This window comes from Alligator mississippiensis, chromosome 6, assembly GCF_030867095.1.
Source record: "Alligator mississippiensis isolate rAllMis1 chromosome 6, rAllMis1, whole genome shotgun sequence".
NCBI classification, from domain to species: domain Eukaryota; kingdom Metazoa; phylum Chordata; order Crocodylia; family Alligatoridae; genus Alligator; species Alligator mississippiensis.
Window position 1 is genome coordinate 91,623,719 of NC_081829.1, and position 14,051 is coordinate 91,637,769.

The 14,051-nt window shown below is 45.1% G+C and overlaps 1 protein-coding gene across 13 annotated transcripts in view; it reads left to right on the forward strand.

Moving 5' to 3' along the window:
- ABLIM1 (actin binding LIM protein 1) overlaps positions 1 to 14,051 on the forward strand; it is a 324,221-nt gene that overhangs the window by 11,135 nt on the left and 299,035 nt on the right. For 7 of the 13 annotated variants that reach the window (XM_059730125.1, XM_059730110.1, XM_059730117.1 and 4 more), the window contains exon 1: positions 10,023 to 10,044. Coding sequence is in view for 1 of the 13 variants with exons in the window: in XM_059730116.1 (XP_059586099.1) it covers positions 9,151 to 9,163 (13 nt within the window). In the remaining 12 variants the exon portion in view is untranslated. Of the gene's footprint in view, positions 1 to 7,312; positions 7,483 to 9,031; positions 9,164 to 10,021; positions 10,045 to 14,051 lie in introns of those variants that run through there. The other 6 variants (XM_059730108.1, XM_059730109.1, XM_059730119.1 and 3 more) reach the window with 3 other exon arrangements.

Here is a 14,051-nt window from a genome sequence, read left to right on the forward strand (position 1 = left end):
CCTTGTAACAGCAGGACACTGGCCACCGTCATCCCCCTGCTTTACTTGTGGCAGGTTAGGGTACTATGCCTTGTGGTTGTATAATAGGGTTGACTGGGTAGTTTTAGTAATAGGTTTAATGTTTAGTATATGTAGTAACAGGACTTGTACTCAAGAAAGCCTTATCTCACTTTTTAAATTAATTTGCTGGCTAGATTTGAAGAAAAAGAAGTGTTATTAAGTAAAGCTTAATAAGCTTTAAATAAGCTTTAATAAGTGTTATTAAGTATTGACTGTTGCAGATAATATTGGTATTAATTCTGCACTCCCTGATATAAACGGGACTTTCCATAACTTCTGTGAGAACAGGTCCTATCCAAAGTCCGTTGAAATCAGTGGAAGTCTGTATATTATGTGAGTGTGTTACCTAATGTTGGCCGTAGAACAAAGATCTTGGGTGAGGACAAAAAAAATAGTTATACTGAATTAAAGAAGGGAAGGGTTACCGTTTTTTAATGCACTGCAGCTGAACTGTTGCAACTGTTTTGAAGAGTGAACTGTTGCTCTCTGTCTGTTTCAATGGAAGCTAAACTGGGTAGTTGATGCAGGTAGGAAACAGTGGCTAAATGTATGTATTTGTTAGATTTATATGCCACCCTCCCCCAAAAAGGGCCTAGGATGGCTTACAATAATAAGATAAATTGAAACATAAAATAGCAAATAATAATAATTTCCCAGGCAGTGCCCCAGAACTTAGGGCTGCCCAAAGAAAAAGGTCCTAAAGCACTTCTAGAAGATGTCCAGGCTTAGGTTATGGCAAGCCTTAAAGGTGAAGGAATTGCAATGTTGAGGAGCAAGTACTGAGAGTGACCTTCCACATGTTTTCACTGAACCATCTTGATGCACAGATGGTACTTGCAGGGGGTTGCTCTCAGTTGATCTTAAGGATGGAGATGGAACATAAGGGAGGGGGCAGTACTACTGCATAATTTTTGCTTATTGTGGGAGAGAGTGGATACAAAACAGTTTCAAAGGGATCAGACTGATACATGGTAAGTCTGCCACCCTCCTTCCCTTTTAAATGTCAAATGGTTTAGATAGCTAACAGAGATCTTACTTGTATTCAAAATGGTAGAGGTGTGTTTATGCAGATATTGGATCCAAATTCTATCTTATGATAAAGAGGTAAAGGTATCCAGTAAAGGAAAAGAGAAAAAAAAAAAGCAATATGAAACCATGCCCACATTTGCTTTGTTGCAGTGGTTTCTCTTTGTTCTTCTGGTTTTAAGCCATTGGGCTACATTCACTTCCCGTCTCAAAACCTTGACTACAGCCATGAAAAATTGAAAACATGCTTTTAAAAATGAAGTTGAACCTTTCATGCAGTCTCTTGATTTTACTAGCTTGGTTTTAAAAAAACCCTAATATTGTGGAATCTGGATTTTATATTAAAATTTCAGGTCTGATTTTTTTGATTTCTCATTGCCTTCACATACAAATTCTTATTATTGCAATGTCATAACTGAAATGTCTAATGTTCTCATTGGCTCAGTAACATCCCATTACATTACAAAACTCAAAACAAGAGCAGGCTTTCCAAACTGTTCCTGCCAGATTCACCATTTCTTTTTAATTAGGGTGACCATACATCCTGGGCAAACTGGGACAGTCCCAGCTTCTGTAGTTGGGTCCCAGCCAGTCAGTCAAAAGTCCTGGAGCAGAGTCTGGTGATGGAGCGGCATGGTGTGCCAGGTAGAGGAGCAGGCAGGCTCTGCTGGTGCCGGGCAGGAGCTAGATGGGCAGACTGGAGCAATGGTGGCACCTGCTTCAGTGCACCACACCTGCCTGGTGCACCATGCCATGCTGCATCCCTGCTGGACTCCACTCTGGGAATTTTGACCAACCAGCCAGGACTGGACTAAGGCAGCCAAGACTATTCTGGTTTGCCCAGGATGTATGGTCACCCTGTTTTTAAACCATGCATTATAATTTGCAGGATATCAGTGACGAATAGCTTGTATGTGCTGATAGCCTTAGTTTTGATACTGAATCATACAATGGGAAATTTTTAAGGTTGAATATTTAAGGAATTGCCATTACCTGAAAACTAGAAAGAGTCTCTTTTCATTAAAACTATCAGAGAAAAAAGAAAGTCCGTTCTGAGGAGTCTCTTTTTTGAGGCTTCCTGACAGCAACAAATTGTGTGAAAGACTAAAGCAAAAATACTGGGGGCTGTACTGTTTGTATGCTGTGCTCCTGTCAGTAAGCATCTCGCATGCCCTTTAAGCATGTGGGCCTTGATCCAAAGCCCATTTGCAATCCAAGGAAAGACTCTCAGCAATATCAATTGGCAGTGAATCAAGCTGATAATGGGGCAATGTGTTGCTTGCAGACATTCCAGTGGCAATGATGTATTGTTTCCATAACAGTTCAAAGCTACGAAGAGATGAGGGATGTCAGTATTCAACCTTTATTGGACTGGCACAACCTTTTTATTCCTTTAATTGTCTTATGTTCCCTGAAACCAATTTATTTAATGGGTACAGAGCTGTATTGTCATTTAGCGACACAAAAGGGCAGGGGGGAAGAGCTAAAATAATTCTTGGGTAATCCTGAAAATTATTAAAGCTGTATTAAAAAATATTAAGGCTGCTAAGAAACAGTAAAATATACTGTGGGGAAGAAGAAGGACCATCACCCCAGTTGCTGGATTAGGGGAACCCCTGTGCTGTTTCTTGCTTTATAGATCTCCTGGGTGACCTTCAGCAGACCACTTAGGGCCTTGAAGGTGTTTAGATACCTTGACATGCAGATGGGCACTATGGCATTTTAAAATCTCCATCTTTAGGTGCCAACATATGTTTGCAAAATCTACATGATGCAAGGCAGCCCTGTGTGGAGATGCACGTACCAAACTAGCTCAGGGCATCCCTGTGCTACTGTCTTGTGCCTTATGAATGTACTTGCAGTCTTTCTGAGCTTTGTTTCCTCATCTGTAAAATAGGAAAAATAGCTCTTCCCTTCTTCATAGGAAGGTTCTGAGGATAAATATGTGAAAGATAGGAATATCACAATCCTAACACCTTGCTGAAAAGCAGTCAAGCACTCAAAAGCAGGAGAATGAATAATTAAAATGCTAAATCTTATCTTGCCCATATGCTCTATTATTCTGATTATAAGTTCACCTCTTCTTTTTCTCTAAAAGAACCATAAAATTTGCACTTGATTTATATGGGGTCAATTTACAATTGGGCCCCCTAAAGTCTTAACTTTTGTACTGTAGTATTTTTGTGCATGCTCTAAGAATAAAAGTCTGATTTTTTTCAGGGCAGGTTTTACTTGAGTATTTTAAGAGTATTTACCATATTTACTAGAATCCAAGACAGTTGTCCCCCCCCCCCCCTTCAATATGGGGGTAGGGGAGGAACCTCATCTTGGATTTGAGTATGTCCCAGGGCAGGCACTGGCTGTGGCTGTGGCTGCAACTCTGGCTCCGGCTCCAGCTCCTGCTCTGGCTCCAACTCTGTTCCCAGTCCAGGGGAGACCACACGGTATGGGATTTGGGGGCGCAGGGGAGACTGAACAGCAGCAGGCAGGGGTGACTGGTGCCTCCTGAGTCTGGGGGGGCATAATTTGTGGGCTGGCCCAGGGCGGGCCAAAAGCCCCATATCCACTCTTATACTTCTGTGTCATGACTTAGTGCCCCCCTACCACACACACACACACACACACACACACACACACACACACACACACACACACACACACACACACGCTGCCAGCCCGCATGGCAAAAAAAATACCCCGTCCTGAGCAGTGTCAAGTTGGGGGCCAATCTTGCCTGACCTCAACCTGGGGCTGGGTTGGGATTGAAGCTGCTAAGCTGCTGCCACCAGTGCTCAGTGGCCTGTGCCAGAACCACTGTGTGCTCCATCCCCAGAGCCACTGGATAGTATAGGATAGGATAGCAAGTGCGGGGGGGGACACAGGCGAAGACAAGGAGGCTCCAGTGGGGTGTCATATTAAGACAAACCCCCAATAATAAGATTTTTTACATAGAAAATTATTAATTTCCTATAATTGTCCATGGATAGAATGTAATTATTGGAGGGTCATCATAAATTCAAAGTTGTCTTTGGTTCAGGTAAGGACCCTTTGAGTCTTTTCTTGGTATTTAAATCTCTGGGGGGATTGTGTAAGGGCAATACATTCCTTTTTTTCCTTGAAAATGAAGCAGATTTTGTCCATGTGTATTAGACATGTTGATTAGCTTCAGATAAAAGTCTGTACAATACATAATTTTACTATGCATCTACATTATCATGTACTTTTTCTGTTAAGCCAAAACACCTGATGTTATTCTCAAGAAACAGCGGTTTTAAGTGCTTGACAAAAATACCTGGTAAATGATTGCCTGGGCTGGTACAACGAGTTCACCCACGATTTTAAAGTGTTTTTGATCAGTCTTTGTGCTGGTACTTGCTTACGTTAAAGACTTTATGGGAATGACTTAGTTGTATTTCATGTTATCCATATCTTCCATATAAATGACTCCCATATCTTGACCTTTAACAAAGGCAACCTAAAAAAATGGAAGATTCCATAGTGAAAAGCTACATTTGGTCTGTTACCAAGCCTCTTTTTAAGGCTACTTTGAAAATAACCTATGATACCACCTAGTTAGAAACCCATTATGGGAAGTGCAAAGGAAATGTTTTGATAATTGAAAATGCAAAATGGCTATTGTCATATCATGCTGACTGAAGAAAATCTGAACTCTCAAGAAAGTAAAGTTGAGTTGTTTGGAAAAAATGTAATGATTGCACATGCAAAATGGCAAGGAGAACTGGTTTTGAAATAGATGTTAATGCATGATCACACACCACTTTAATGTAGCAATGGGTCAGCAGCCCAGGCGGGTGCCTGGGGCATTGGGAGGGAGGAGAACTGATTATTTCACTCTTGCTTCAGGATTCAGTGGTATATGCAATAGCAAGAAAACAGGGTGACACAATAAATACAATTGCATTGCATTATATAAGGCACCAGGGGCAATGGATAGGGGATGAAAATGGGTATCTCTAAAAGCCACTGTTTCAGAAATACGACCATACGCACACAGCAGCTGTTGAAGAAATGGTTAAGCTGGGTTTTTTTGCACACAGTTCCCTTCTGAGCATGCATGCATTATTGTTGTAGACTTCAGACTTTTTACATGTGTGTAGATCAGTCATTAACAAGAGGAGCTTCTAGCATGAACATACCCCCAAAGAATAAATGACAGACTCAGTTATGCATGAGGTGCAGGTGTGATCCATCAGTACAGGCCTGTACACTGGCAGATTTGACCTCTGCATCCACTTTTCAGTAGATTCATGGAAAATTATGGCTCGAAGGGACCTCAGGAGGTCATCCAGTCCAACCCCCTGCTCAGAGCAGGCCCATCCCCAGCTATATCATCCCATCATCTATTTCTGATAGATTGCAGACTGTGGTCTGCAGATTGGGGGGCAGATTGCATAGCATGATGCCATTTCTTCCATCTTTCTCCTTACTCCCAGGTTTCACTCAGATGTTCCCTGCTGTTTTTTCATTAAAAGTTTTCTTGGTTCCTGTGTTGTGTCTTTTCCTTGTTCCCTTGTACTTATTCTTGTTCCCTTGTCCCAGTCTCTTGTGTTCTGTTGGCTGTATGTTGGTTCCTCGCTGCATTCTAACTGAGCTTTGGGTTTTCTGCTCTCCATCTACTTCATGATTTCTCATTCTGAAATTGTTAAATCTGCCCTGACTTTATTACATTTCTTATTGTCCTGTGGTAGTCTACTAAAGTGGTTCTGTGCAGGTACCTTTTGCAATCTATATTATTGTGGCTTTAAAAAAAATGTTTTTTCCCATTGGCTGATTAAATTGGCAATTTAGATACCAATCTAGCCTCCTGAATGTATGTCTGCATTACATCCCTGGTACTCTTAAGGCTGCTTGTGAAAAGTGTAGTGCTGCCCACCTGTGCTTGCTTGCCAGGGGAAAGCCTCTCCAAGGACATCCATTACTGCCCAGTGTGGACAGAGAGAGACCTTGAGGATTCAGAGCTGCATTTCTCAGATGGAGGACATGGGCTTGTTAGTGTGTCATATGCCCAGTGGCAGATCCAGGGTGGGTACAGTGGTGCAGTTGCACTCCCCTGTGGTTCCTGGACCACCCAAGTTTAAAACAAAGTGCCTTGCAGTAGCCACAGCATTTCTATTCAGGCAGCAGTGACAAAAGTCAGTTGGCTTCATGATTCATTATCATCTTGATGCCTTCTAAACTCTTCATTCCATGGGTGTTAACAACCCTCTCTCCTTTTTAATTGTTTGTAATGGTTCTGCTAATCAAGCTAGCTTTTCTTTTTTAATTCTTCTGGTTGCTAGCTGCTCCTGGTAATGCAGCTCCAATTTCACAGCCCTGAAGATTGTTTTTAACTCTAGCTAGAAGCGTTAACTCTGATGAATATTAACTCAGGGGTGGAAATAACTTTCAGTGAAGCATTGGAAGTACTGTCTAGATGCTCAAGAACCATAAATTGTTTTAAGAATATGAAAAAGAGATGTACATTTAATTCTAATGACTACAGGCCTAATGAAACAACATCTTTTAATTTATTTTTGCCTAGTTTGTTCTAGTTTGTTGTGTTTTTGTACATAAGATGATATAGCAAACTAATGCACATTTTTAGTTTTTCTTTTGCTTTAGTCTTAAACTGAATAATATAGCTGTTCTAGCATATTATTAGTAAAGCTTGGATTTTTTTGTTTACCTGGAGAAAAATGTGTGTTGTATTATATGTGGTGATGCACCACACTATCTGTACCTCCCTTTTCAAAATCCTAGATCCACATATGCATATGGCCTTATGGTTTGGTGATCAGTTACTGTAATCTCTCCAGTACCCTGAGGTCTTGTCTGCACTGGTGGCTCCTGGCATTGAGGGGCATGAACACACCCCAGCCAGACCCACTTATGCGCTTCAAACCCAAAAGTTTACCAGCAAGGCTGCTCTGGACTCATACCCATAAACTCAAGTACTTTGGAGACCAAGGTCCTGAGAGTGGGTGCAGAAGGATGAGCATGAAGTACCATCATTGGCATTCTTCCAGGTTTGGAGCTTGCCTGTGGATGGGCAGGGCATGAATGGGGTGTGCTGGGGCCTCTGTCCCAGGCCCTGCTGCCTCTTGTGATGTGGACAAGCCCTAGGGGGTATGGCAGAGTTCATTTCTTCTTCCTTTTCCTTCATGTGTGTTTTCCCTTTCCCCTTTTTCTGCTTCCCCCACACCTACTTCTTATGTCCACTCCACAGGTTCATTTCACATTCCTGTTTTGAGAAATCCTCTGGGGCTCTTCTGGCTGCTTCTGTGAAGGTAGAACCAGCGCATCTCTGCTTTATACCTTTCATTAACTACGAGGAGGGAATCAGCCTGGTCCTGCTTTGCAGCCAGTGTTGTGGTGTTCCCTGCATTCCTACTGCAGGTATGTGCAGACATGTAGATGTACAATTATATATCATTTCTTTTCAATACCAGCCCTTGTGCCTTGGTGGTGGAAGGGTCTTGAGCAGTTTGAGCTGTGGCTTTGTTGGAGGGGGTCATTTGTGCAGCGGGTTCTCTAGGATACCATTTCTCAAGCTGTGGGTTGCGACCCAAAAGTGGGTTGCAAGCAGGGGCGACGTGTAGGGGGTGCATGCAGGGTGCATGCAGGTGCATGTGTACTGTCTGAGCATGGTGGTGCACCCCCTACAAAAAGTGTTGAGGGTTGGCCCTGCTGGTGGCGGCTGCAGGAGGTTGCTGACCCTTGGTTGGTGCTGAGCTCCAGCCTGCAAGGGACTACTGCCCCTGCCCCACACACTGGGGAGTTGGGGCGTGGGACAGTGGGTCAGGAGTGAGGGGCACTGGGTGGGGACTGGCCATTCATGTTCACAAATGGGTCCTGGTTCCAAAAAAGGTTGAGAACCACAGCTCTAGGAGGTGCTTTTTCTTTTGGGGTATCTGAGTCTCTCCAGGATGGTCAGGTGGAGGCCTGTGAGTCTGGACAACAGGGGCTGCAATTTCCATGTCTCTATATTGACATGTTTGCTGGGGGCTTTGGCTGCCTCCTACCCTGTTTTGGCTTTTTGTCCAAACAGGCTGAGCTGGAGGGAGGCGGTTGTGGTGGGTTTGTTCCCTGCCAACGCTAACCCGGTGAGTGCAGTGCCCAGCCTGCCCGCTAGGGCATGGAGGTATGCACATGTGCTCCTACACATATACACACCTGCTCCTGCACATACACACACCTGCTGCTGTGCACGTGCCTGCACACACGCACGCACAGTTTCTGCACAGAAGTACAGGCATCTGCTACTGCATTCATGCATACACCCACCTGCTACTGCACATGTGCCTGCACACATGCATGTATATGCATTTCTCCACAGAAACACAGGTAACTGGTACTGTGTATACACACACCTATTACACATGCTTGCACATACACATGCCTGTTGCACATGCACCTGCACACACACATACACACACCTGCTGCTGCTAAGAAACACAGGCACCTGCTTACTACATACACACACACACCCACCCCTGCTTTTGCACGCATGGCTGCACATACACACACCTGCTACTGCACATGTGCCTGCATGCACGCACACACGTGCATGTGCGCTCATTTCTGCACAGAAACACAGGCACCTGGTACTGCACACACACACACACACACCTACTATTGCACACAGGCTTGCACATACACACACCTGCTATTGCACATGCACCTGCGCGCGCACACCGCCCCCCCCACCTGCTCCTGTTGAGAAACACAGGCACCTGCTTACTATACACCCCCCCTGCTATTGCACACGCACCCCCTCCGCGTGCAAACCCCGCTCTGCGTGCCGCAGGGGCACACGCACGCTTGCCCGCACACGTGTGCGGCAGGGGGGCGCCCCGGGGGGAGGCAGGGCTGGAGGCGGGCGGGAGGCGGCCGCCTAGACCCGCTCCGCCCCGCTCTCGCCCGCCCGCATTGGCCGCTGCCGCCGTGGTTGTCCGCGGAGCCCCCGCCGGCTGCGGGCAGCCCCGGCCCCGGCACATGGGTGCGCGGCGGTAGCAGCGGCTGCGCCTCCCCCGAGGGCTCCGGCCCGCGCCCGCCCGCCCGGCCATGTCCGCCAGAGGTGAGTCTGCCCCTGCCGGCCCATCCCCAGGGCCGAGCCGCCGCAAACTTTGCTGCAGATCCGCCGCGGGCGCGGGTTGCAGCGGCTCTGCCCTGCCCTACCCTGCCCTTGGTGGGGGCCCCGGGGGGCGGGCTGCGGGCCCCGGCGGCTGCCCAGGTCTCGGCAGGGGAAGGGAGAGGTGAGGGGAGATTTTTCTCCTCCCAGCCTGGTACCATTTTGCAGCTCTGCTGATGCTCGGGCTCCAGGGCTTGATGCAGCAAGATTTAAAGCTGCAGAGCATCCTTTAGGTTCCTGGTACCAACCCCCCAAGAGATGCAGCTGTAAACCCGTCCTGGGGAGATCTTCTGAGTCCGGCTTGGTGTTGGAATGAGCTAAAATGTAGAGCTGCAAAAGGAAAGTGCCCAGGAAACAGCAGTTTCTGATGGGGTTCTCCCCCCCCCCCTTTGAATGTGACACCAACTGATACAGAGAAAGAGGATGATGCTGAGCATGGGAATATTGGGCAGAACGCAGTAGTTCCCACTGCCCACGAAATAATGACAGATGGGTCATTGCAGGACTGCTGAACAGGGATAATGTATGTGGGTTGCTCAGCAAAACGTGTGATGACCCTATACATTTTAGTGGGGTAATAAATCCGACTGGTACGCTATGTCTTTAGCATCCTGTCTGAAAACCCCCTACCAGGAGCGTCGTAAAAGTTCAACTGCCAATTTGCATTATTTTTGCAGTAAAAGGAGACCCCAAGTGTGTGTGTGTGTGTGTGTAAAATCTGGCGCTCCATTTCTTTTGGTGGTTGCGAATGAAGAAATCAACCCAGATTACATGCAGAACACGTCGTATCTCAAACTCTGCTTCTCCCAGTTTGGGAACTGATGCAGGTATGATTATCCAAAGACTGAGGCTGAATCTTTGTCTCTTTAAAAATTAGTGCCCATTAAGGGATGGAGGAAATTGTTTTTCCTCTGGGACGTTTAAAGATTTCCTGAGGGCCAGGGACAAAAGACTTTTTGAATGATCTTCTCTTGTTGGATGTGTGGAAGGTGGGAATGAAATAATCTTTATTACAGAAGACAAGTGAAACTTGAGTTTAGAAACATCTCTTTTTACATTCCTATAAATATTTGTGAAAGATGTGGGTGACACACCGAACATGCCCATGGTGGTACAAATCCATGCTGTATGCCCACCTCCCCCTTTCTCTACCCCTCTCCCAGTGTCATCATTCATGGTATAACTTACTATCTGCTCTACCTGGGCAAGGCGGGTACACAGTTGACTAGAAAGGAGCATCGTGTTTGTGTGATGAGCAGCCTACATGGAAGAGCTGGCAGGGTTGGGGCCCAAACGTGGTAAACCCTTTGCAGCAGGGCCCATATCGCCCTAAAACCCTGCCCCCATTTTCTGGTATAAATATATTTGGCAAAGATCACACTGTACCAGGGAGCCCCTTGTTCAGGAAGTAATGATAATGTTCCTCAAAGAGCTCATTTCTTAAAGGTCTGTCAGTCCAGTGGAATCCATATGTTTGTGAAGCGATCTCAGTAGCTTTCTCAGTAGAGTAAATCCTGGCCTGAAAATAGGGTGCAGGTTTATTGCAAGAAGAAGGGGCAGGAGAGTTTGCAGCCCCTGGTCATTTCCTCCCTGTTCCCATTGCTTCTCCTTTGTCCCGGTAAAAGGGATGTTACTGGCTTGGACAGTCTGCAGCACCTATCTGTGTTATTCATGCCATTTGGTGGGGAGATGGCCTAGACTTTGGAGTAGTCTTCAATACGATTAATGCAGGAGCTCAAGTCCAGAATTGTAATTTGTGTGAAATTGGTGGAGAGTATCTGCTTATCAGCTGTAACAGACAGATTCAGGGGTGATTCTTCCTGCTCCAAGCAGAGAGCAACATGTGCAAGAAGATTATTTGAGCCGTTTGATATTGAGAAAAGGCCGCTTCTTATGTGCAAAGAAATACAGAACTATAGAAATGTAGAAGAATTATAGAATAGAAATGTAGGATAAGTAATTAGTTTTTGTCCTGCAATGACATATGTATGCAATTAACTGGACACACATAATGGTTTCAGTGGAGTGAATGAGACTACTGGCATTTTATGTGTGTATACATCTTTTTTGGATAAAGGCCTGGATTCAGTAACATTCTCATTTGTTTTGTGTTGCATCCCAAGAGGTAAACAACAGAAGTCTTGTTCTTGTGACGAGCTCCATGGAAGCACCTGCACAAAGTTCTGTTGTACCTGCTGTGGGATGGAGCGTCTGTCTGCAGGTGCACTTACAGACTGCTAATTTTATGCTCTGCCTGCCGTCTCTTGCAAAGGATTTTAAGACGTTAGAAACAGGGGCGGCCCACGGGCTGTATGTGGAAAAATATTTATCTGTTTTGTCTCTTTTGAGTTCAGTGCTGAGACTGATACTAAGCTCCAGAATCTACTCAAAGCACGGCAACCTGTTTCAAAAAGGTACGTCTGTTCTGTCTACGCGGCTAATGTTTTGCTCCAGAAGGCAGTGAGATAGATCCAGTGAACTGAACATGGTATACAGAGCAAGGAACTCCTGAGTGCTAGTTGTGGCTCTGCCATAGTCTTAGTGTGTGGCTCTAGACACATCCTTTTATCATTGGTTGATAAGAGCTGTGTACTCTGTAGCTCTTATTTAACCCAAACTCCCACTGTTGTCAATGCTAATATGGTAAGTAACATCAGGACAGCATCAGGGACCTTTTTCCTTTTCCTAGCTGCATAGCAGAGTGAGTGATACCCACCTTTCCCTGAGATGTTGTGGACGCTAAACAGTTAGCGTGCATTCTGCGCTTTAAAGATATAAGGTATGAAGTATTTGTATCCTTTTCTTCCATGGTGGGGAGAGCTTTGAAAATTCTCCCTTGACCCCTTCAGGATACAAGTAAAGCCTTTTGGAGCTGAGGAAGACTCCCATTATGTTAGCGGGCATTGAATAATTTCCTTCATTTGCAAAGGTCTTCTTTTCCTTCCTACCCTAATCTATTATGTGTGTGTGGTTCAGTAGTGCCTGCTTGGCCCATACATGACTGCATTTCAGTTGTGAAGTTATCCCTGTATATCCTTCACCTATTTCACAAAAGAATTGAAGCCTAATTGTTTGTAAAGTGCTCTCAGGTCTCTGGAAGAAAGATGTTATTTGATTGTCATTATTCTATTATATTATTCTCTATTTGTAAATGTTATCTCAAATTATTTGAAACATGTCAAAAGCATTTGTTCTAGTAGAGGTCTAAGCCCACAGAAAACCGAAGTTTTAAAAATAGGTTCTGCTTTTTTTCCTTGCTGGTTTTAGTTTTGCTAGAGCTAAAGGGTGTGAAGATGTGCAGTTCTCTGTGATCAAATAATGCAGAGATTTTATCAGCCATTCAAAATACCTTCGAGACAACTGGCATGTGCCGAAAAGGAAACTTCCTCAGAAAGACAAATGCACCTAAAAACAGGGTTTTATCTACAGTTTTGTCCCCTGAACCAAGACAGTGCCACAACTAAAATGACTAGACATGGATAGAAGCTAGTATAGAAACATTCCCTGTTATATCAGTGGGTTTTACTGGGTCATGGGAGTGGGTGTGATTAAGAGTATAAATATGCCTGTTAGCCCACTGCATAATCTGTGAGTGCAGTAACGGGATTGTTTAAATTTGAGATTTACATTTCGCATTACAGTTTTTGTCTTGTTTGATTTCTTTAAAACGTAGCTAAAACCCCCTTTACCTTCCAACCAATTGATCCTTAGAGCTCCTGTTAGGTAAATGTTATCCTTATTTTATGGATGAGACGAGAAGTTCAGTAAATTATGTTCTCCCTTGGGTCTCAGGGCTGGGGTTAGAACGGGAATTCTTAGCTCTGAGCCCTGTGCTGGGATCTCCACTTTCCGGTCACACGAGGCAATAGCCAATTTACTCACTAGAATGAGGTACGATGTAACCCATCCTGCTGTTTTGCTCAAGTACCGTTTTTTATTTTCTATGTGCTGTGCATATTACTCGCTTGTTATTCCCAGCAGGTTCGGATTTCTGCTGAAGCATACGCTGAGCCTTTCAGTGAGAAATGGAAGTGTTAGGAATCTGGCTCCTAGTTATTACACAAGTAATTTTACTTTTACCAGATTACAAGTTGAGTTCTGTTACCTTCAGACAAGGGCATATACATGTATAATATAAATGGCTGCAGCTGGCATTGTGTTGATGGATGGATATGCTAACCTGCACAAAACCTGGTTGCCTGGCTTTCCACCATCTCTTCTGTGTCCATCATTTCCACAGCAGTATGCCTTTTGTCTGAAGGAAGTTAGCTCTTCGGCAGATGGTAATGTTGTGTCCTGTATTAGTTCCCTATATAGGCAACTATAGTCCTATATTAGTTCCCTATATATGACAAAGCTAACCTATTTAACAATGTCTTTGCCTCCATTTTCCTGAGCGGGGACCGGGTCATCCCCCCCCCACCGGGACCTCCGTAGGCTCCAGGGGAGGTGCACCCAGGCCTAGGGTCAGTGAGGATCTAGTCAGGGAACTGCTGGAGGGACTGGACGTATTTACATCAGCTGGTCCTGACGATCTCCACCCCAGAGTGCTGAGGAAATTAGCAGAAGTCATTGCGGGACCCCTGGCACGGCTTCACGAGCACTCATGGTGCTCTGGCGTGGTGCCAGAGGACTGGAAAAGGGCCAGCGTGGTTCCCATTTTCAAAAAAGGGAGGAAGGAGGACCCAGGAAATTATAAGCCAGTCAGTCTTACCTCGATCCTGGGGAAGCTTTTTGTGAGAATTATCCTGGCACATGTCCATGAGGGGCCAGCAGGGGAGTGTATGCTTAGGGGCAACCAACACGGGTTCATTAGTGGCAGGTCCTGTCAGAC